The sequence below is a fragment of the Oppia nitens genome, unplaced genomic scaffold, assembly GCF_028296485.1.
Source record: "Oppia nitens isolate AA-2021 unplaced genomic scaffold, nextdenovo-longstitch-racon4-pilon3 scaffold2_pilon_pilon_pilon, whole genome shotgun sequence".
NCBI classification, from domain to species: Eukaryota; Metazoa; Arthropoda; class Arachnida; order Sarcoptiformes; family Oppiidae; genus Oppia; species Oppia nitens.
In genome coordinates this window covers 4,532,075-4,556,880 of record NW_026533210.1, presented here as the reverse complement: position 1 = coordinate 4,556,880, position 24,806 = coordinate 4,532,075, and the positions used below count along the sequence as shown (strand labels likewise).

Sequence of the window (24,806 nt, the reverse complement as noted above, 5' to 3'; positions counted from 1 at the left end):
AAACACCTGTCCATCACTTGTCACTGCAAATGACGAGTTATCGGAACAGTGAACAGATTTTATATAATAGTAATTATTATTAGTATTGAATTTAATCTTTTCGGGTGCAGTGATGGTCTCGCAAGTGGTGTTTCGGCTACCGATTTGTGACAACTCATTGTTGCCCCAACCATACACTTCATTATTATGGGTCAACACTAACGTATGATATGAACCACAGTTTACATCAAACATTAAGTCGTTGTTTTCATTGATTTGTATAATCATTGGTCGTACAAATTGGTCACTAATCAATCCAATACCTAACTGTCCGTATCTATTACARCCACAACTATACAGACAATTATCCTTACTTTGAAAGATTAKAAATTCAATTCCGTTTAAGAAATTGATAATACCTTTGTGTCTCAACTCTTTGATTTCTTGTGGTTCAGTCACCCACTGGTTGTGTCCAAAACCCAGTGATCCGTAACCATTAGCACCCAATCCGTAGACCAAATCGTCGTGTGTGACAAACAACATATTAATACCCAAACTGTCGTCAAACACATAAAATTTATTAATCAAATTAATCCAATCGTTTGGTTTTATCAGTAGTGTCTCATTTGTTGTATTTTCTGACATATTATTAAATTATTATTTTAAAATAAATATTTTAGAAAATAAAAAAGCCATTTAAAATCTATTCAAATTTCTAATTTAATAAATCTATTTTAAATAAATTATAACTCAAATATATAATTTCTCAATTTTGAAAAAGCAGTAAAAAATTATTATATAGTTTGTTATCAATAATTTATAGCACAATAAGTTGTTATCTTTAATAAAATAATTACGAAAATACTTTTATTATATAAGTTTTATTATAGCAACTATATTACAAAATATAATACTGATATTTTTAATAGTAAGTTAAATAAAATTCTAGCAAAAAAATTATTATTTATTATCGTAAATCACAACAATTACAAATGGTATTATAAAAAAATATAAATAAAAATACTATAATAGTTGTAAATACAAAATTTAGTACCCAATGAACGAAACCATATAAAGTTTTATTGCAATAGTTGTCATCAGTTTTGTCAGATAAATTATATTTGCCATTAAATACATAAATACACCCTATATAGTAGTAATTATAAAAATTATTTTTTTAAACATATTATTCAAATAAAATAACAATAAAAAAAACTTACATATACTTAATGTTATAAATATAATCAATGATAACATACTTTCGATAGATATGATAATTAATTTTATTATACGATTTTTACTAAACTTTTGTCGACATAAATCTATGATTAACGCTATAATACTTAGTGAACCGGTAGTTATCATAATTTTTGGTAACACAGGTGCAAATGGACAGTCATTATAATGAATAGATGCTTGAAATTGTCAATAATATACAATAGTATTATTAGTAAATGTATTTATTATATATTATTAAGTATAAAAAAAATATTTATACCAATTATTATACAACATAAACACAAAATGTTTCCAAATATAAATACAATTAATCCATAATGATATGAAACTAAAGTAAATTAAAAAATAAAACCAATTAGATTTAATAATAATTAAAACTTAATGTTGTTTTAATGTAACATTTTGTTGTTGATTGTGTAGCTCTATTCACTCGAATTACACCACTTTCCTCATTATTACATCCCTTTCCTGAAGTACAATCAGTTGAGTTAGCATTTAAGGCCAATTCATAGTCATTGTTAGCGATATTGTAATTAGACATTAATTAACTTAATTTGTATTATTAGTTAATTAACAACAACAACAACAACAATACTTTATATAACAACTAAATATTAAGTAATTTATTTACAATATTTGTTAGCAATTATTATTATATTATGTTGTTTATTTACGGTATAATAATAATATATATTATTGTAATATACGCAAATAAAAAAATATACTGTAATTTAGTAACTGTACATGGTTACCTTATCTAAATGTTGATATTGATAAATAATATCACATATATAAAGTGATATTGTATTTATTTTTATTATATGATAGTATTTTTAGTATATTATTATAATAAATTACAACAAATGAATTCAATTTATTATTACATTTATTAGTATTAATTTAACAATAATAAAATATATCTATGATTAAAAATAATATCGCGAAGTTTTAATACTGTATAAATTTTTCATTATAGAGTATTATATATATTAATAATATATACATATATGGATTTTTTTATAGCAAATAAATAAGCAAAATAAAAGATTAAATTTTATATAATTCAATAATACAAAAATAATAATAACTTTATGACATGTAATTCTAATATGTTATCCAAAAATAAATTGTTAATTGATTTTATATAAATGATAATTTAATAACAAAGTATCATATTTTAATGTAATAGTTTGTACTTTTCATTGCTTATAATAATAATATTATTATTAAAATAAATAGAACATTGAAGTTATATTTAGATTAAAAGATTATTGGATATAATTATTATTTTAATTATACCAATTAAATAAAACTAATATTTAACATCTGAAAATAAAAATAAATTAAATTAAATATCATATAATCAATATAAACATTTTATAAATATAATTTATTCATTAGATATGTATACATTTTTATGAGTTTTATAAGCATATGAATAGATATTAAACTATTATATTAATTTAAATGTTTTTATTGTGTGACCATAAAAATGCAAATAATTTTAATTAAAAATAACCAAAATATAATACTGTATAGTATGTAGTCTACTACTAGTAGATCATAATATAATATCATACTTTAGAGATATAAGTACAATATGAGTCATAAAAATAAAACTAATATAAATATCCAAATAAACTTTTAAATAGTAAAGAAAATCAACTATAACTATATTTAATCTACATATATTATTTAACTAAATGATTAATATATTAAAATATTTATATATTATAAATTATATTTGTGAATTTAAATATGAATAAATTGAATATATTAGAAAAATTGCCAAATAATTTGATAATACTGAAAGCCGGTACTCATTTATATAGATATGGCATTTCGTATCGTAATGTTAGACATATTAACCGACATTACATACATAATCCATATTTCAATCTCTTAATTATCATTATATATGTGTTTCGTTGTTTTATATCCATAATCATTGAATCCAATGATGACAGTGTTTATCTATGGTTGGGTGACTTTCCCTACTTTTTTGGTGCTAAATATCACATCAATCTATACATTATTATAGTTGGTTTTTATGTAATGTKTACACAGTTTATGTATTATTTGTTTGAAGATCTAACTGTAAGACCTGTATGTCAGCAACTGTTTGATATGATGTCTGGAGTGGTGTCACCTAAAAGTATTGGATTAACTAATGTTTATGACATTAAAAAATTGCTGAATATATCAGAAAATTATTTAAATATTCCAGATTATTCATATTAACATTTCCTTTAATGGCATTTAGTTTTAATTGTTATTTATTATATATTTATATTGATATATGTATTGAAAGCTGTCATGATAACATTTTAATTCATATATTAATAATACTATCATGGTCAGTTATATGTCAATTATGTGCATATGTACTTGGCAATTATTTTTTCTATCAGATAATTTATATCTATATCATATTAAAATATTGTAAACTCAAAAATAGAAGTTTTAACATTAAAATTAAAACTAATTCAGATAATTGTTATAAATATAATATCAATAAGTTATTACAGTTTTTATCGCAAATCAATGACAATCATAGAGAGATAACTAAAATTAATGCTGAATTGTGGTCAAAATTTATGCTTATTTTTATTGTCACAAATATAGCATTTATAACATTTACAATMTATATTATAGTGTTTGTCTCAATGAATACAATTATTAAAAGCATTTTCACTTATAGTGCGATAATATTTCTAATGATTTTTATTATAATATTAAATTTGTCGTCTAATATAGTGAAAGAGTTATCTATTAGTTATAAATTATTAAATACTCTGATGATTACACAAACTGATATATCAATAAACTATAAAATTAAAGTATGATATTATTTATTTAAATTTTTWWAAATCTTTAATTTACTAACATTTTTTATACTGTAGTTACTGTCACTAATTGAAAAAGTCAGTAAAAATACAATTGGTTTTTATTGTTCATCTATATTTATAATGAATTATTGGTACTTTTATGAGGTAACTATTAATATTTAATAATTTTAGCTATAATTTATTTATATTACTTTRTGATAATCATATAAATTAATATAATTAAAAATATAATTAATGAATTTGAGATAATATATTTGAATTTTGATTTTATTTTAGATTATTTCAATAATGGTGTTGTGCTTCTTAAAAATTGTTCAAATATCATAATACAGTAATTTTATATCAATTTTTGTATTATTGTAAAAATACATGTTTTAAATAACATTTATAAAATTAATCATTTATTATTATTATTATTAAATTAATTAATGTAACTACTCTAAGTAAATTAATTATTATTAGATAATATTTAAAAGTTTATAAACTTATTTTAAAAAATAAACACTTATATTATACAATAAAAACAATAGAAAAATATTATAATATAAATACAGAAATCAATATATTTAGTCAAAGTTACAATAAAAACTAAATACTATGTCATAGTATATTATGAAGAATCGATTGATTAAAATTTATTATTCAAATAATTGACAGGTTTTGGTGGTATAATTGGTCGCTGTTTAAGATTAGTCACTTCACTATCAGCTTCTGTACCGCATTTTGTGTCCATTGAYTGTTTGTCGGCCAACTGTCCACTCTTTGTTTCCACATTTTTCACTATTTTTTAAAAAATAAAAATCATTTTCATTTTAATAAGTTTTCAAAAAAATATTAATACACTTATATATGATTAATACCTTCACCATGAATTTCCTCATAGATATTTTCATTTTTGGTTTTACCAATTTTCTCCCGGAGCTCTTGAATTGTATGATAAAAATTTTGTTCCGCCACTGACTCACATTTAGTAGGGGTTTGGGTTGTCCGAGGATGAGGCTGAGGAACTGGTATAGTGTAGGCCGGGTTGTCTACATGAGTAATAGTAGTAGTAGTGGTGGTAGTGGTCATACTGTTGCGCTTATTATTAGTTAACTGTCCTAATCTATAGTGTCTAACAATAATGTAGACGACAGATCCCAACACAACCATAGCTAATAATATGGCAAATATTGATGCAATTGCCATAAAAGTCCAATCATTGTTGTTATTGTCGACGACAATGCTTTCAATTAGTGTATTATTGATGGCTTCAAACTTGGTATCTAAAGTAGACATCATTTGAGCCGTAGCGCTAGCTGTTGTGGTGTTAGCTATTATAGACAAAATCTTTTTGTTGCAATAGATCCCTGTCCAACCATATGGACAAACACATAGTCCGGTTAATATATCGCATTTTCCTATTCCACACCGACAACGTTTTTTGCATCCTTTTCCATAAAAGCCCGAATCGCACGGCTTTTCGCACCATTGGCCATACCAGCCAACCGGACAGTCACAGTTACCTGTTTCTGAATCGCAATAACCACGTTTACACCCGCATACCATATCACAGCCTGAGCCCCACATAGTTTTAGGGCAGCCTATATTTTTTTTAATATAAAATATATYAATTATAAATTTTCTATAAATTTAGAAAAGTTATCCAAATACACATACGGTGTGCACACGCTTTACCCATCCATCTATAACATAACAAATGTGATTATTTATGAAATTTTTAGATTAATTTTACATAAATGTACCAAAAAATATTTCTACTGACCCTGATTTACATTGACAGTAGTCGGGTCTATTGCACTGTCCATTGTAGCATCCATTGGGACAGTTAGCTTATAGATATGTATATATWTATTTTTTTTAATTATAAGTAAATCTATTTGTATTTTTATTTATTTATTAATAAATGACAAATGCCTACTTGCAGTATATAGAAAAAATTAATATAAACAGTTTAAAAATAATTATAATTCATTTTTTCTATGTTTAATTTTATGTAGTTTTATAGTCTATATTTAGTTTTATAGCTATTTAAGAAACATAAATTGTAATAAAAATTTATACTCAAATAAAATAATAATTTTAAATAAGTTTTTATGTATTCGTGATAAAAAATATATTAATAAAATTTTTTTGCAAATATTTTAGAGAAAAAAATGTTTTAGTATATATTTAATTCAAAAATTCAAAAAATTTAAATACCTGTGTATATTGAAATTTAAAACTATATATTGTTTTGATACAGTATTTACTAATTATTATAATATTTCATTATAAATGTAAAAGTAATAATTAAATATTTTATAAAAAAATAATATAGTATAACATTTGCATTACAACTTACCGATACATTTGTTACCACTTTGTTGATAACCGTCACAACATTTTTCAATCAATCTTTCCTTAATCCTAACAACTGGTTGCTTGACATCACTATATACTGTCCTAAAACATTAGAAAAGTCATAATAACTCAATTAGTTTAAAGCTTATTAACAAAATTTAAAAAACACTTATATTTAATAAAATTTAACTAAAAACTACTTTCATATAATAATAATAATTAACTAATGATTTTACTGAATCTAATGACATAATAATTTATTATCAATTTCTAATTTTAAGTAATTTGATCTAGGTCTTATCTATGATAATATGTTTAGTTAATTATAAACAATATAATTAAATTTAACAAAAATATTTGTATTTTTAAATTGTACCTTAAGATCAATTTTATAATCATTTAATTAATATATAGTTTGAAAAACATCTTACTTTGATTTTCTACATTGAAATACATGTTTGAAATCCAAACACCAGTCGTTATAGTGAGTAATACTGGGAACAGACATTATTTTCATTTCCTCAACCGGTTCTCTAAATATTTTACATAATATTAAATATAAATTTTGTATAAAACATAAATCATTGAATAATACTGTATTACTTATGTAATGATCGGCATACATGTGAACCTATCAAACTGATTGATGAATCTATCATCAAAATTAATATTATTAATCCAAATATTAATGAATTCATTGTTTGTTGTTATATTAATATTAATATTTTCAATATTTATGTAATAAAATTATTTATTTTTTTGTACACAATTGTTTTCTATGCAATTGTCTACTAAAATATTAAAATAACTTATAATATTGAATGAGAAATATTTGCTGATCATATTAATAAATATCAAATAATAAAATTTAATTTTACATTTACTATCTTAGAGTTTAACAATTATTATTTATATGTATTATATTTCATGTAATTTTAATATTTTTAGTCATAAGTTTTTGTTATTATGTAGACTAAAAAATAAGTTTTAAATCTCTTTTGATTTTACAGTCATATAATCTAAGAATAATTTTATAATTTTTATTAATTATATGCAATTTGTATTAATTATATTTTAAATAATTTTTATAAATTTAATTAGATTTTATTTTATACAACAAAATTGACTTTAATATATTTATAATAATTTTGTAATGCTTGTAATGTAAAAATAATTTATGAATTTTGTATAAACACTGTATAGCAATACAAAGTAATTGTAATAATAAAAGTTTATTTATTAAGTTAAATTAATACTATAGTTTAATATTAATTTAAATATAACTACATATAAAAATAGTACAGTACAATTTATATTAATATATTGCACATTGATATACAGTATATTTCGTGCATTTAATTTATTATTTAATTAGAGACATAATTAATATACAGTTTTACTCTTTCTTTCTTTCTTTCTTTCTCTCTCTCTCTCTCTYTCTCTTTTTACTGTTATCGCAATGTGATATAATTTATAATTATACAATTTATAGTAAAACAATAATTTAATTATTATTTTGAACAGTTTCAATAATCCAGTCAATATATAAAGTAACTTTTACAAAGAACATATTGATTTGATTGTTAGAGCACCCACCATTGCCACCCTTACCAATGCCTATTAAAATGGCCTTTCCATTGACATACTGATACAATGGACCACCTGAGTCACCCTATAATAAATATGATTTAGTATTATTTAGTTGCATCACATTTTAATGTAAACTAATTAATTTATTTTTAAAAATTACAATACAATAGCTATAGATTAAAACATAGTGTGTTATACAAATTAATTAACTCAAAAAAGTATTTTATTATCCTTACCCAGCATATGCCCGAACCGGAACCGGGAGGATAGGGTTTGGCAACAATATAGTTGCGAGTAATTGTCAATATTTTGTTCCAACCAATTTGCAACCAATTAGGTAAAGTATTATTATTATCAATGACACCGAAACCGGCATATATAATCAGTTGGTCTTTTGTATTAATACTATTGAGCTCCGGTAGACAAATAGCCTGATTAACCAACAGAAACGTGTTGTCCACAAGCGGGTCATAGAGTGATATCTTATGTCTTAACTTAATAAGACCGATATCAGTAGTACTTTTCCAATTAGTATAATTGGGATGAATATAGTAAGTGTCGACATCGTAATTGTTATCTGTATTGATACTGGCATTTAGTACACCCGGATATACTAATAAATCTTTAACATTGGTCACATTACTGATCTCATTATCAAAAAAAAAACATAATTTTTTGTAATTTTTTAGAAAATGTTAGCAATTTTTATTATTTAAAAAAACATAATTTTATAAACATAATAATACATTCAACAATAAAAATTATTTCTAAGTAATACTAACTTGAGATTATGTGCAGCAGTAAGTATCCAACGCTCGTTTAGTATGACTCCTGTAGACAGATAATTGTGACTATATTTTTAGAAATTACAATAATTATTGTAATAAATTAAATATTATAATATATGTCAAGTAGTTTAGTTTGCATTTTATTTACATATACTTTTAAATTATTTGATAGTACTCTAACAAAATGCATTTAATAACAAATCGTAGCATAAATCTTAATATTACTATGATATTAAAGATTTGGAAAGTTTATGGAAAATTTCATATAAATAAATATTACCTGTCATTTACACGTACACTAATGAGGACAATCCACGGCGCTTCTCCTATTTGTGCTGGTCGTCCATTGTGTATATTTGACATTAGATTAGTGTGAAACCGAAAACATTTTCCTTCAGTAAATTGAGTTAACCTACCGATGCCACACATTTTGTAGGTAACGTTAGGATAGTGTTCAATGTTTACACTTTCATTTAAACAGAATTTGATAAATCCTAACAATACTAGCAGTGCTGACAAGTATTTCATTGTCTTATTTAATAAAATTTATATAATAATATTGTTATTATTTTTGACATTTAATAAATAAAGATATTTATGTATTAAAATTATATGTTTTACATAATGTATATTTTATAATTGATAGCATTGAATCAGTAATGTAAATGATATAGTATTAAATTACATACAATTATTGTAAACGATATCTTTACTAATTTTTTATTTAATTAATTCTACTATTAACAATAATATACATATTATAAAAATTATTTTAATTAAACAAAATACTATATATTAAATATAAATTTATATTTATTTAATTTCATTATAAATAATTTCTTAGAAAAAAACCCTATTTAATAATTCTCAATAACCTTATCTTAAAAATATAGTTTCAAATATTTTAAACTATATTCAAATAACTTGCTAAACACTATTACATTATAATTGTTACATTAGATTTTTTTAATTTATTTAATAATTTATTAAAATAACAACAAATACTGTAAGTTATTAAATACATAAAATGTTTAGTAAAAGTTGAATGTTTTTTATAACTTTATTTAAGTACTATGTAATGTGATATACAAAAAAAAAACCAGTTAAGAATGCTAGAAAGCATTTTCAGAAAAAAAACTTGAATAGCATTGAAAACCATTAGTTTGTATAATTATAGCGGCTATATAGTAACATAAAAATTTAAAAATTGGTCAAATATACATAATATAAATATTGTCATGTATGGTATCAAATGATTCAGTATGACAAAATATTCTCAATTTTAGTCATGCAAGTTATCAAATCACTCAATATGATAAAATAAACACAACTTTAGTCATGTAGAGTATCAATTGACTCGGTATCACAAAATAAACTTAACTATAGTCATGTGGGGTATCAAATTACTCGGTATGACAAAATAAACAACTACTCATGTGTTATCAAATGATTTAGTATAACAAAATAATCATCTATAATTGTACTTTTGCCGCTTATACTTATTCTTTGTTCCCGTAATATTAAAATTTTAATGCATATTTTTTATTCTTGTTTTTGATGCTTTATCCAAATCTATAATTAAAAAAATTTCTAAAATTTTCTTATACTTTTGCTACCATTTTTAAAAAAATTATGCTGATATATTATATCATATTTTTGATGCTCTTTACAATTCTAAACGTTAAAATTTTTACCTAATTTTTTTACTTTGGCCGCCATTTTCTTTGTTCCCGAAGAGATATCAAAATTTTAATGCATATTTTTTATGCTTGTTTTTGATGCTTTATTCAAATCTATAATTAACAAAAATTTTCTTAAGATTTCCTTTACTTTGGCCGCCATTTTCTCTATGTTACCGAAGAGATATCGAAATTTTGATGCAACTTTTCAATACATTATTAGTAGTCCTTTAAGCGTATCTGAAGTCAGAATTTCAAAATTCGCAAAATGAAATGCTACAGACAGACAGACAGACAGACTCAAAAAGCCATTATAGATTTCAGTAAACAAAACTTTTCAAGTTTTTTTTGAAAATACTTTTTAATTTAATATTTTGTAATTTGTAATTTTGTTGTATAAAAACTAGAATATTTATTAAAAATAATTTTATTTATTGTAAATGAAATAACTATATTATAATTAAGTATAAATATATAATTATTAAAACTCATTATTAAATATAAAATATAATATAATATTTATGATATTATTTATATATATAGTATCGTACTTTATAAATTATAATTGTATAATATTGCATATATCTAATAAAACTAAAGATTATTAATATTACAATTGTAAAAAAATTAATTGTTAAATAAAAGTAATTACAATTTTCTAACTTTTGTTTTCTAGTATAATGTTAAGTATGCAAATGTAAATTAAAAACAAATATTTTCAAAAAGATAATTAGATTTTAAAATTAAATACAGCAATTTTTATTAATTTATATTATTATAAAAAATAATCTTAAGTAAAACAATAGACAAAATTGTTAAGTGTAAACATCAATAGATTTTTAGTAACAATTTTTAACTACATTTTGGCAATCGTTTTATATAATTTTGATCGGAGTTATCATTGATAACATGGTTTACATTGTGTCGATGTGGTGGTCCACTGGACGGACAGTTTATCGGCCGATCCGAGCTATGATTCGTTAGTTTTGACTTTTGTTTGATCCGTTGTTGACTGGCTTTGAGGTGACAATGAACGCGAACAGAGGTTAGCATTTATTTTGTTGAATCAATTGATTTTTCAAAATATGTAAATTGTTTTTAATTAAAAAAAATACAAAATCTTATATTTAAATACTGTATAAGAAAGTAATAGAAAAATACTGTATCAAAATATTATAGAATATTATTAATAATAACTTAATATTTTTTAGTGATAAGTGAATTAACAACTTTTATATATTATTGAAACAACTGTGAAATGTTATGCCTTTTTATAGTCACTCAAAATTATTGACTTAATCATTGGATACATGATATTATAGTACAAAAGTAATAAATTATAATACGATATTTGAGTGAATAATTTGCTGATAAATGTCAACTTCAATGAGGAAAGACATAACAATATAATATTTGCAGTCAATGTCTGTTAAATTGTTTTATTTGTTGAATTGTATACCATATTATACTAAATTATTTATAAAGTACATAATCTACTGTAAAATAATAACTTTGAGGTGCAATATTAATATTTGTCTAAATAATCTATGTACATTTATTAGTTTTGTTTTTTTTAAATATTGAATTTTTGTTGATTTTTTAATTTTAATAAACTATTATATAAAAATAGTCTACTCAAATTAATATTAATATAACTGCTTAATAGATAATAATAATAAATCATAAGTATAATTCAACTAATATTAAATTTGTTATAATAAAAATAACTACCGGTAATTTATTTTATAAATCAAATGAATTTTTTATTTAAAATTCTAGTTTTTTATTGTAAATTGTTTTGACTATTATAGCCTAACAACAACACTGTTGTATGCTTACTGTTGTTAGTGTTAAATCTAAGAAAAATTATATTAACCCTTAATTAAATAAATAAAACAATTGATAATAATATGATAAATTTATTTGTAAACTATTTCCTAATTTGATTCAACTCTAAAACAGTTTTTGCAAACTTTTTGATGTCGTCGACCACTAGTTTTGGCTCTTCAAAGGCAGCAAAGTGTCCGCCGCGCGGCATATCAGTGTATTGGACCAGATTTTCGTATTGATATCGGGCTAACTCTATTGGCAAACGGCCTAACTCGCTGGGAAAGTCGGCCACAGCGGCCGGTACCGATGCCGACACAGGTATTCTGCAAAGATACACAAAAATGTATAAATTAATCATTAATTAGATTATTTATAAATATTTATTATACATGCATTATATTGTATTATAAAATATCGTATAAATTTAATTATATAATTTACATTAATAAATAATTATTAATAAAATAAACAGCAAACCTATTGATATCAGTTGTAAAAAGTATGGGCACTGTTTCCTTGTAAAACCTCATACTTGAGGCGACATTACCGGTAACCCAATAGATCATTACATTAGTTAACAATTGATCTAAAGTAAACTTTTTGGTTAAACCGCCGTCCGGTTTGTGGACATTGTTGAGGTCAGTCCACGTGGAAAACTTTTCCAATATATAAGCGGCTAAACCAACGGGACTATCGACCAGTGCCGAGCCAACTGTATCGGGTTTTGTGGCCTGAATGTGAGCGTAACCCGATTCACGCAATCCATTGTATAATTTCTCTTTAATCGGATATAATTTTTCAATAGCTTTGTCTGGTTCAGCATAAATCAAACGGGGAAAGTAGGCTCCGATCATTATTTTTAGTCCTGCCATACCATCAAACTGTTGCTGTTGTAATGTTGTATGCAAACCTATTACACTGAAAATAAATAATAATAAATAAATAAATATAAAAATATGTTTTTAACAATTAATTATTTGCTAACTACTGTATATACAATATACTTAGATTTAATAGCAATAAATTGTAATAATTAATTATTTTTTTAAAAATATAATTACAGTATGTATTCAAATTACTTTTGTGGATATGTTTGTGCAATTACTTTAGAAATATAACTGCCCCAATCACCTCCATGTACAAAAAATTGATTATATCCCAATCGTTTCATTAGTTTGACAAATATGTTTGCAGCCGATATTATACTGAAACCTGTATTAAAATCAATTTTAGGTATAAAACTAAAGAAAATATACATTAAATAATTTGTCAAACCTGGCTGATGTGGTGCCTCCGAAAAACCATAGCCCGGTATAGACGGGAGTATTACTTCAAATGCAATATCATTTGTCGGCTCAATTAGCATTGGCAGAGCCTTATAGTATTCTAATACAGATCCCGGCCAACCATGTATTGCCTAATTAATTATTTAATTACAACTAACTAATCAAATTAAGAAATTTATTAAAGTTATACCAATAGAGGAACAACAGTTTTTGCCGGTTTCGATGGTTTCACGTGAATAAAGTGTATATCAATGCCATTGATTTGTGTCTTAAAGTGATTGAATTTATTTAACTCTTTTTCCTGTTTACGCCAATCAAACTTTGTCAGCCAATAGTCGACAACTTGTTTGAGATAATCACCATTAAAGCCATAACTGAATTGTGAGTCAGATAATGGTTGGACATAACGGGCCGATTCTAATCGGTTTTTGAGATCATTGAGCACCGCATCGCTAATATTGACTGTAAACTTATTGATTGTTTCGGGATCTTTTGGCAATAGTTGACCGGCTAATAGTATCAAATAAGTAATATAATAGTTTGTAAATAATACAAATAATTTTTGTTAAATATTTTAAAATTAATTATTTATCACTTATTTCGTTACCTTTAATTTTATTTTTACCAAACCATATATCTTCATAATCGGGTAGTTTTGGTTCAGGACTTGTAAATATTTGATATATCACAGCACCGATAGCTATTAAAGCCGTTAAACTTATAATTTTATTAATAGTACCCATAATTATTATGACTTTGATTAAGTTATTTTTTACAGATTAATAAAGTATATACTATAGTATATATATATATACAGTATATTATTAATATGTATTTTTTAAAATAATTAAAATAATAATAATATTTATAAAGGATTCTACTTTATATTAAATAGTTTTCAGAAATTACTTAAAACATTTAACAATATTTTGCATTTTAAAATATTTTGCTTAATACTTAAATGCTAATCATAACAATCAATATAATCTTATAAAAAAAATGATAGATAATACTATTAAAAAAAACACTATTAAACAAATATTAATAATGTATGCCACTCCTAAAAATAGGAGTCTTATTTATTATAAATTTAGTTTATAATAATCATAATAATAAAAACTATTTTTCTTTTTTTTAGTGCATTTTTAGTACAAAACCAAAAGTTTAAACCCAATGCACTTAACCACTCTATATTTGCAATCATTTAGTTTAGCAATAATTTTTTTAGGCAATAATTTTATGTTTTCAAATTATTTTAAACTTTTAATATCATCACATTATTGGCAATACTATCTATCATAGAATTTCTATGACTAGTTTTTTTTTCAAACAATGTTTCTCAAGGGAGGCAACAATATTATACAATAACAAAAAAATATAGTCAATTAATTGCTAATAATTTGTTTCTATTGCAACATTTTTGTGAAATATTTCAAATCCGATTTTAAAATTAAATTTTCAATTTAGTTTTTTTTATAAAAGTTATATAAAAAGCTATTATTATGTTTTTATTGATAGTATATTGTTTAGTACAGTATATTGAAATATATTAAAATTTTTGTACCGGTATATTGTTTTCTATTACACACTGTATAATATACAGTGTATACCAAACAATGTAAATGCATGTATACCTGCAATACTTGTCATATACTGTACTGTATTTACTAACAATATTAATCACTAAATTAGGTGTAGGAATTGAATGTCATTGATATATTTTTTTAGTAAATAGTAAAGTATAGATAAATTTTAATTTATATGTGATTGAAATGTTTAACATAAAAATACTATAAATATAGTTTGTATCAAAATAAATATGATTAAAATATAATTATAATAATTGAAATAAGTATAACTTTTTTTGAAAAAATTGTGAACTAAATGTACTAAATCCATGTGAATGTAAAGTTTATAATGTGAAGTAAAATATACATTATTTACTGTATTTTGTATAAACAATTTTACCATAACTGTTGGCAACTGATAATGTGATTAAACATTTCAAACATTGCGATAACACTGTATACTTTAATATATTATACATTTTAGGTTATAATATTAACCATATATTGTATTTAATCAGTTTATTATGTATTATATTTTTTTGTTTATTAAAAATTTAATATATATTTTTTAGTAAACAGTATTATTTACTTTAAACCATTTTAAAAATATATATAGATTGTTTAATTTAGTGTATGAATCTACACATACACACAAACATTAATTGTATTGTTAAAATATTATTTATTTTGTCATTATAATAATTATTAATATTGCTAGTCATTGAAAAAACATATTGTTTAATCATATAAATAAATATTATATATATATATAAATATTTTTTCAATGACTGAGAATCCAGACAGAGATGAAAATAGCGATTGTCAGAGACGGCTCATGGATGCTACCGGAGCTGAATGCAGTGGTCACGACAGCAAACGGTACGGAACTACCGATACGACAACCGACATCGCCGATGGAAAAATATCAGTTAATACCACAAATGTTAGTAATGATAATTGTGAGAGTGGTCAGGGAGGAGGACAGGGAGAGATAGAAGTGGATAATCAAACTACCTGTGATACTGGTCTATGTTGTACTGTCTTTAGATTTATAAGACATTTGAATGCCACCGAAGATCACATACAGTTTGCTGACAAATGTTTTTCACTAATATTTGGCACATGTATTACATAATTGATACTATTGTTTATAACTAAAATTGAAAAATTAATTATACTGTAATGTATTACTGTGCAGTTGTCGGATTAATTGCCCTATTTATTGCTAACATCATTCAAATAAGTTGTTTAATTATGGGTAAAAATTTTTTTGTTATTGATAAATATTTAATTGCATTTTTTAAGAAATATTTTTAGTATACATATTACTAATTATTTTAGGTTCGGTATACATATACGACTGTCCCAATTCACCGGGAATACCAGCTATCTTGATAACCCACGGTGCCATAAATATGTTAATCAGTATAATTGAAGGCATCAAAAGGCGTATTAATAGTCATTCAAAAATTATCAAACAATTCAATTCCGTATTGACATTACTAAAACTTGCATCAGCTGTTAGTTTCTTAATATGTAAGCAATGGATACTAATATAATTAACAATTACCATAATTATGATTAGATTATCAAAAATAAATTTATTATTATATAGTAAATATTCACTTCTAATTTCTATTATTTTTTTTTCTTTTCAATTACAGGGATGGTTGTAGTCTATGACAGTATTACACCCAACTATGAGGATAAAAGTGTACAAAATTATTGCAACAAAAATTTATATTTATTTGCATTTTGGTTATTAAACTCAATGTTGATATTAATGGCAATATTAATGTTCACTATATGCTGCTGCTGTTGTTTAAGTCCGTATATTAAATAAAATTATTAATAATTTTATTTAATATATTAATTTATTTGTAATATAATTTTTTTAATATAGTGATTATGTTATTTGTTTCACTATTTTTTTTACAAATAACTATTCTATAATTATTTTAAAAATAATATTTTATATGTGGTATATCATTTAAATGGCAAATACTGTAATGCAATATTTTTATATTTTATAATCTAATATTTTTATTAATATTTGTCACTAAAAGTTTGTCACATAAAATATTATCCATCAAATTAATTATAACAATAATGAGCATTTTAGACATTGATAAATTAATATCACATTACATAACAATATAATTATTTGTAAAACTATTTTTGTTGTTTTGTTGACTGTTTTTCAATGTCTAAAACATTTTTCGCAAATAACTTGATATCGTCAGCAAAAAGTTTCGGTTCTTCAAAGGCCGCAAAATGGCCGCCACGGGGCTGTTCGGTAAAGTGTACTAAATTGAGAATCTTATAGCCGACCAACTCTTTAGGACAATGGGATATCTCGTTAGGAAAGTTGGCCACACCTACTGGTACAGTGGCATCAATAGGTTGTCTAAATGATAAATATTTGTAAACATTTTTTAGTGAAATAACATATAAACTATGATTATCAATGATTACATACTCATCCCAATTGTATCCAAATACTGATTCTACGTTTTCCTTATAAAACCGAAAAGTTGCGGCCACATTGTCGGACACCCAGTAAAGCATAACACCAGTCAACCATTCATCTAATGTATAGCCATCTGTAAGTCCACCGTCCCATTTGTCTATATTCTGAGCATTGGAGGCCATTGCAGACTTTTCCAACAAATACGCGGCTAAACCCGCAGGACTATCGGCCAGTGCGGCAGAAACGGTGTCCGGTTTGGTGGCCTGTATATGAAAATAGCCCGATTCTCTCATCAAAAACTGGAATCGCTTTTTAAGCGGAAATATTCTCGGGTAATCCCGATCGGGATTTTCAAACACTAGTTTCGGAAACCACATTGCAGTCAAATATTTGACAAAATGTATCCCTTTTGGAATCATACATGAGTTTAGATTTAAATGTAATCCACGTATACTGTGATAAACATATATATAAATTTTTAATATATTATATTAATATTATTATATATATATTAATAATTAATATAATATAATTACGATATTACTATTAAAAAAAATTATTAATTACTTTTGTGGATACAGTTTGGCCATAGATCTGGCCACAAAACTGCCCCAATCACCGCCATTCACAACAAAATTATTGTGATTTAATTTTTTCATAAGTTTAATAAAAATATGTGCCGTTTGTATACTATCGAGACCTTTTAAATTAATTAATTTTTATATATTTAATCAATATTTATATTAAATTAATATTTCTAAACAAACCCGACTGATTCGGTGCCTCTGAAAAGCCATAACCGGGAATCGATGGACAGATTACTTCAAATGCCAGACCATCTGCTGTCGGTTCAGTCAATAGTGGAATTGTTTTGTAAAACTCCCAAATTGATCCAGGCCATCCATGAATTAACTTTTTATATATAGTTACAAAAATAGTTAGATATTAATATTAATTGTAATAATAAAATTAAATACCATTAAGGGAACGATAGTTTTTGCCGGTTTCGTTGGTTTTATGTGAATAAAGTGTATATCAATACCACTGATCTTTGTTTTAAAGTGATTGTATTTGTTTAACTCCTTTTCCTGTTTACGCCAATCAAACTTTGTTAGCCAATAGTCGACCACTTGTTTAAGATAATCACCATTAAAGCCATAATTGAATTGACTGTCTGGCAGTGGTTTCACAAAACGGGTCGATCGGAGACGTTGTTTAAGTTCACTGAGTACTTCATCCGATATGTTGACTGTAAACTTGTTGATAGTATCGGGATCTTTAGGTAATGGTTCGCCAGCTATTAAAACCATACAACAAATCAAAACATTAATATAAAAGTTATTTTTTTTAAAAATAAAACAATTGCTAACATTTAAGTTTATTTTTGCCAAACCATTTGGGCTCTGTTTGAAGTAAATCTAATTTATCACTTTTTATAAATAATTGGAAAACAATAGCAGTTATTGCCGTTAAAATAGCCAAAGCAATTAATTTTCCCAAAATTCCCATAATATTACAGTATTATATCATTTGAAAACAACAAAAATATTTTATTTAAAAATAATATAAAATAAACTTTTTAACTGTATTCAGCTAATAAATAGCTAATTCATTATATAATGACAATTTTGATTTTAGTTATGCACTTAACATACAATATTTTACTACTACTACTACATGTTTGATAGTACAACAGTATATCAATAAATAAATTCATAAAGTTTTTAATATTAAATATAGTAACTATTTATAAATTATATTAACTATAATACAGTAGATATAAAGTACATATTAAGTACATGTATATGTATTATTATTGTGACTATTACTATAAAAACCAGTTTTACAAACAACTGATTACTGATCAGTCAGTATCAGTGTTGGAAAAATACAAGGTTTTGAATTTTGAATTTGTATAATACATTAAAATACGATGTACTGCATGTATTATACAAATTTTAAAACTAATATATATTATGTTAAAAAATTACTTTAATATATTTTAGTAAAAATATAATTGCTAGAAAATGCATTATTATTATTATAATTACAATCGTTGTTTCTAAGTTATAAAAATCAAATAATTTAAAATAAAAAATGAAATTCAATAAAAAAATATTAAATCTATATTTATTATAAAACATGATTTACTTTGCTTATATTAATCCTTTTAGCAATAGCTAATTTGTTTTTGTAAGGAAAATTGGTCATGTATTTTACATTGTTTTATAATGTATAATACGCTTTGTATTATAGAAACATTTTGTCTCTGCCAACACTAGTCAGTATTGCCTCAAATTGTACTTTAAATACACTTTAATAATTAGCTAAAATTTATAAATAATATCAATTAATATAATAATAATATTACATATTTGTATTTCAGTACATAATTATGATGTCTAATACATGTAATGTATTATATATTTTTAACTACAATAATGTTTATAATTAAATTAAAAATAAATAACTAGAAAAATCAGTGTACAGTCATATTAATAGTTTAAAGGCTATTAATTTTAACTTAAAAAATCATAATAATTAGACTGAAATATCAATTTATATATTTATTGTTAATGTTTGGACACAAAAAATATATATTTATAACTTAATATTAAATACATATTTTAGTTAAAGTAAAGTCTAGTAATGTATAAAATATATGTATTATTTAAAAATCGCGCAAACATTCAGTGTTTTGTTTATACATACAGTATATGACATTTGATTGTAAATTAATTATTGTTTTCAGCAATAATTAATTGATTGAATCATCTGTTTATGTTTTTTCGGTGACCATCGATGACTAAAATTATGGACAACAATGAGATGAATAATGATCTGAAAGAAGAAAACAGTCGTCTATTAAGAGAACTATCGTTTAGTGAGTCATTCATCAAAGTCTTAGGCGAACAGAGGGACCAATTCATCAAATTGTTTAATGAATGTCAACACTGCGGACAAAACCAGGAGATGAGACAATTGTTGTCCAAATTTGATGACAAATTGATTGAAATGAAGAATCAGTTTAAATCACAATTAATTAATGAAGAATCCGATGATAGTAGAGATGAAGACAAGACAAACAGCGGACAAAAGAAATTGCGCCGAAAATACAGGAAAAATACACAAAAAAGTTGTAATCAATCAAATACTACAAGAGGTATGAATTAATGAAGATATCATTGTCTATGAATCATATGTTTAACAATAATATTTAATTGATTTGACAGTACATTACAAATATCATTGTCAAACCTGTGGTTATAAGACGAAAGATTTGACCCGATTTAACCGTCATCTGACCAACAATGGTCATCAACGGTCCGAAACAATGGTGGCCGACGTGATTAACAAGACGGCCGGTAACAGACATTTTGATTATCTAAAGTTTATATTGTTTTTCTGAAAGATATTGTTTTTTTTTTATTTTCTCAATCACTGAATCACTGATATCTGAAAAAACCAAATCAACTTTGAGTAGAGAAAGTCAGTGACGAAGAGGTAGATGACAGTCGATTGATGAAAACGAGTGGCAAAAATACTAAAGAAAAGAAAAAGTTTATCTGTAATGAAGACAATTGTGGCAAACAGTTTAAAGATACATATCATCTGATGAGACACAAGAAAACTCATAAAAAATCACTTTTCAAGTGTGAGTTCAAGGATTGTGATCAAAGTTTTGGTGAATTGAATTCATTGGTTAATCACACAAATACTTACCATAACTTTATTTCAAATGAAATTTTGTTTGACTAACAATTACCAGTAGATTATTAGACATGAAAATATTTTTATCAGTTTATCATAATTTAGTTTATATATCTATTAAAAAATACCGTATTTTAAATTGTTACTTTTAGTTAATATTTAATTTGTCATTTTAATAACCCACTGTACCATAATTATGTTGAATCTATATAATTGAATGCATTATTAGATATTCAAACAATTATCAAACAATATAATCCCCTATTACTGTACATGCAATATGTGGATAAAAGTGTGTACAAAATTAATTTATATTTACCAGTAATTTTGGTTATTTAATTGATATTAATTGCAATATTACCGTAATATACACTATATGTTGTTGTTGTAAGTCCTTACCGTATATTAAATATGTATAAATAACTGGTAATTATTTTATTTTACCGGTAAGTGATTGTATTTTTTATTTGAAAACTAATTATGAATCTACAGTACAGTTGTATTTATTTTTATCTTCATTTATAGTCTGTAACTAAAGTTTTTTTAAAAGTCATATATTTAAAAATAAATGTTTATTTCATATGAAACACAATTTTTGACTAAACATTGATTAAAGAAAATGAGATAATATGGACTACTAATGTATTTTTTATTTTGTAAACTATAATATTTCATTTCATTGATATTTAGTATTTTAGTCTTCAATGTTGTGGTTTAATCACATCATCGACTGAAGGACAACAAGAGAGCCACTAATTTATGTCCTTCTTCTGCGTCTTCCACGTCGTCCACGAACTGTATTCCGACGACGAGTGGGACTTCTAGTCCTTCTTCTCTTTCTTCTGGTGGCTGAATGCGTATTACTTCTACTTCTTCTACTACTTCTTCTTCTTCTTCTACTACTTCTTCTTCTTCTACCACTTCTTCTTCTTCTTCTTAGTAGACTTCTTCTCTCTCGTTCTAATCTTCTCCTTCTTCTTGCATTACGTCTCATAGTTGCGGAACGCGTTTCACTTCTTCGTCTATATCGTCGACGTCTTCTTCGTCTTCTGAGTCCAAACAAATTTCTTTGCATAAACTCTTGTTGCATCAGTTGTTGTTGTTGACGATTTTGCAGCTGTTGTTGCTCTCTCTCTTGTTGTTCTCTATCTAATCTTTGAATCATTTCTACATCAGGATCAGGCACTGGAAAAGGTAACGGTGCGTTGTTTACAGGTATGGGTTGGTTACCATTTGTATTCTCAATGACTGGCGTAGTATTGCTTACAGTATTTCCAATCATTGGACTGTCAGCGCCGGTAGCTGTCTGTCCATCGCTGACTGCTGCTGAACTTCCAGTAGTAGCCGCTATTTCAGTGCCGGTATTAGTGGGTTTCGATGCGGTACTACTGCTGTTCTCTGTATTACCGGTTGGTTTTTGTTCACCAATTGATTTCTCAGCCATTTTAGTTACCGGACTGTCGATGGATTCGACTTTAGGTGTCAACTGTGGCTTCACTTTTGTTTCAGACTTTTTCTTTTCAACCGACGCATCAGTTTTTGTTAGATTTTCGGTCTTAACTTTAGAATCGGTGGGAATTGTCTTCTTCTCTTGGATACCGGTTTTCGAAACTAATTGTGGTTTGGATTCTGAATTAGATTTTTTCTCATTATTCTTCACCAAAAAGTCTGGTTTCGATTTTAGTTTCGCAACTGATTGTCCATTAGAAGCGGATGAATGACTTCCCAATACATTCTTATCAGTCGATGGTTTCTTCGCTTCGATAATCGTTCTCTTTTTTGAATCTATTGAGTCTGTCTTTGAATCACTCGATGTCTTCTTTGTTTCAGTAGTTTTCTTTGTGTTCTTTAAAGTGCCCTTTGAATCACTCGATGTTTTCTTTGCTTCGATGGCTGTCGTCTTCTTCGTGTCTTTAGATGTTGTCTTTAGGTCTTTGGCTGTCTTATCGCTTATCGAAGACTTCTTTGTCACCGTTGAAGTAGGTTTTGCTTTTGCTTCGATGGCTGTCGTCTTCTTCATGTCTTTAGATGTTGTCTTTTGGTCTTTGGGTGTCTTATCGCTTATCGAAGACTTCTTTGTCACCGTTGAAGTAGGTTTTGCTTTTGCTTCGATGGCTGTCGTCTTCTTCATGTCTTTAGATGTTGTCTTTTGGTCTTTGGGTGTCTTATCGCTTATCGAAGACTTCTTTGTCACCGTTGAAGTAGTTTTTGTTTTTGCTTTGTCTTTATCATCGGTTTTCGGTTTCTTATCCTTGTCTTTGTCTTTCTTGTTTTGATCCATAACACTGATTCCCACCGATAGTTTGGATCAACTATTTGTGTGATTAACCGACTCGACTAACCGTTAGAGTGATATCTTTTTGATTTTTGAATTTACTAAAAATTATTGTTTAAATTTGCAACAATTAAATTTATTAAAAATATTTTTTTTAAGTAACACGTAACACGCGCCTCGTTATAATAATTATTACTATTAAATTAATTACTATTTATATTGTTGTGTATTATATTCGGTAACAAAAAAATAATATTACGAATGTTTTGTCTGACAAATGAAAAAATATTTTTTTTATTGAATATTTATTATCAGTGAAAATGTGTGAAGAAATCGATGTGAAGACAATTAAAACAATTAGCAAAAGTGTGGACAACAGTACTGAAAAAGAAGTGCCTTTTTGTCGCATTTGTTTTGAGGATAAATCTGCGGGTCGTTTGAAATCGTTTTGCGAGTGTCGCGGATCTGTCGGTAGTGTACACCGCAAATGTCTGGAAAAGTGGTTTCTGGTCAGTCATAGTGATCGCTGCGAGATATGCGGCACACAAATGGATGTTAAGTTGGTTTACGGATCTCTCATCGATTGGATCTGCGATTTCCGTACCATTCGGTTCCTATTGTTGGACATCCTGTCGTTGGCCATAATTATACCATTATTTATTCGTTCACTATATTTGTTGAATAACATTATGTGGCAAAAGACTACACTTATGACAGCAATTGTCATATGTGTCGGTATATCCATAATAATGCTGTTGTTATTCACTGTTATCTATATTTGGCTCTTAGTCTGTATCGTTCATCACATTAACTCATACATTGAGTGTACAATAAACGGGAAAGTTGTCATCAAACCGATTAAATCACAAAATCAACAACAATTGACTGTTAGTGATAGTGATAGTAGTAGTGGTGGTAATCAACAACAACACCGAAATGATCTGTTCATTCGTGTCCTCTCTTTCTTTCGATGTTCAGTTCAGTCGACAAATACTATAGATTTTGTTTAACGTTTTTTTAAACAAATTTATTCAACTTTTTAACATTTATTTTTTACAATACTTATGTATTTTATTATTATTCAGTTTATTATAGTTATTATTATTTTTTTCATAAAATATTTATAACTTTTTTTTTTAAATAATCAAATAAATATAGTAACTGTCATTTGTATTGTATTTACCACTAATTCTGTCTAA

At 25.2% G+C, this 24,806-nt stretch overlaps 7 protein-coding genes across 7 annotated transcripts; 3 read left to right on the top strand and 4 right to left on the bottom strand.

Moving 5' to 3' along the window:
- Nucleotides 1–4,695: 4,695 nt before the first annotated feature.
- On the bottom strand, nucleotides 4,696–6,883 carry LOC128955756 (multiple epidermal growth factor-like domains protein 10). The gene is made up of 6 exons (XM_054301430.1): nucleotides 6,842–6,883; nucleotides 6,412–6,512; nucleotides 5,833–5,899; nucleotides 5,727–5,752; nucleotides 4,928–5,650; nucleotides 4,696–4,847 (listed from the first exon to the last, which is right to left on the bottom strand). The coding sequence occupies exons 4-6, from the start codon at nucleotides 5,746–5,748 to the stop codon at nucleotides 4,696–4,698; spliced, it is 897 nt and encodes a 298-aa protein (XP_054157405.1). The 5' UTR covers nucleotides 5,749–5,752; nucleotides 5,833–5,899; nucleotides 6,412–6,512; nucleotides 6,842–6,883.
- A 1,031-nt stretch (nucleotides 6,884–7,914) lies between these two features.
- On the bottom strand, nucleotides 7,915–8,595 carry LOC128955755 (chymotrypsinogen 2-like). The gene is made up of 3 exons (XM_054301429.1): nucleotides 8,564–8,595; nucleotides 8,237–8,519; nucleotides 7,915–8,082 (listed from the first exon to the last, which is right to left on the bottom strand). Exons 1-3 carry the CDS (start codon nucleotides 8,593–8,595, stop codon nucleotides 7,915–7,917), a joined length of 483 nt encoding a protein of 160 aa, XP_054157404.1.
- A 3,802-nt stretch (nucleotides 8,596–12,397) lies between these two features.
- On the bottom strand, nucleotides 12,398–14,226 carry LOC128955754 (epoxide hydrolase 1-like). The gene is made up of 6 exons (XM_054301427.1): nucleotides 14,214–14,226; nucleotides 13,774–14,093; nucleotides 13,573–13,714; nucleotides 13,377–13,509; nucleotides 12,775–13,215; nucleotides 12,398–12,620 (listed from the first exon to the last, which is right to left on the bottom strand). The coding sequence occupies exons 1-6, from the start codon at nucleotides 14,224–14,226 to the stop codon at nucleotides 12,398–12,400; spliced, it is 1,272 nt and encodes a 423-aa protein (XP_054157402.1).
- Nucleotides 14,227–15,935: 1,709 nt separating this feature from the next.
- On the top strand, nucleotides 15,936–17,229 carry LOC128955753 (uncharacterized). Its single transcript, XM_054301426.1, has 5 exons — nucleotides 15,936–16,275; nucleotides 16,350–16,409; nucleotides 16,493–16,687; nucleotides 16,816–16,937; nucleotides 17,218–17,229. Exons 1-5 carry the CDS (start codon nucleotides 15,936–15,938, stop codon nucleotides 17,227–17,229), a joined length of 729 nt encoding a protein of 242 aa, XP_054157401.1.
- LOC128955073 (epoxide hydrolase 1-like) lies at nucleotides 17,212–19,263 on the bottom strand. The gene is made up of 6 exons (XM_054300710.1): nucleotides 18,992–19,263; nucleotides 18,599–18,918; nucleotides 18,389–18,533; nucleotides 18,189–18,321; nucleotides 17,631–18,074; nucleotides 17,212–17,558 (listed from the first exon to the last, which is right to left on the bottom strand). The coding sequence occupies exons 1-6, from the start codon at nucleotides 19,128–19,130 to the stop codon at nucleotides 17,324–17,326; spliced, it is 1,416 nt and encodes a 471-aa protein (XP_054156685.1). The 5' UTR covers nucleotides 19,131–19,263; the 3' UTR covers nucleotides 17,212–17,323.
- A 1,052-nt stretch (nucleotides 19,264–20,315) lies between these two features.
- On the top strand, nucleotides 20,316–21,459 carry LOC128955462 (zinc finger protein 410-like). The gene is made up of 3 exons (XM_054301135.1): nucleotides 20,316–20,784; nucleotides 20,855–20,986; nucleotides 21,106–21,459. Exons 1-3 carry the CDS (start codon nucleotides 20,424–20,426, stop codon nucleotides 21,378–21,380), a joined length of 768 nt encoding a protein of 255 aa, XP_054157110.1. The 5' UTR covers nucleotides 20,316–20,423; the 3' UTR covers nucleotides 21,381–21,459.
- Nucleotides 21,460–23,919: 2,460 nt separating this feature from the next.
- On the top strand, nucleotides 23,920–24,617 carry LOC128955752 (E3 ubiquitin-protein ligase MARCHF2-like). The gene has a single exon (XM_054301425.1). The coding sequence runs from the start codon at nucleotides 23,928–23,930 to the stop codon at nucleotides 24,615–24,617; it is 690 nt and encodes a 229-aa protein (XP_054157400.1). The 5' UTR covers nucleotides 23,920–23,927.
- The last annotated feature ends 189 nt before the right edge of the window (nucleotides 24,618–24,806 follow it).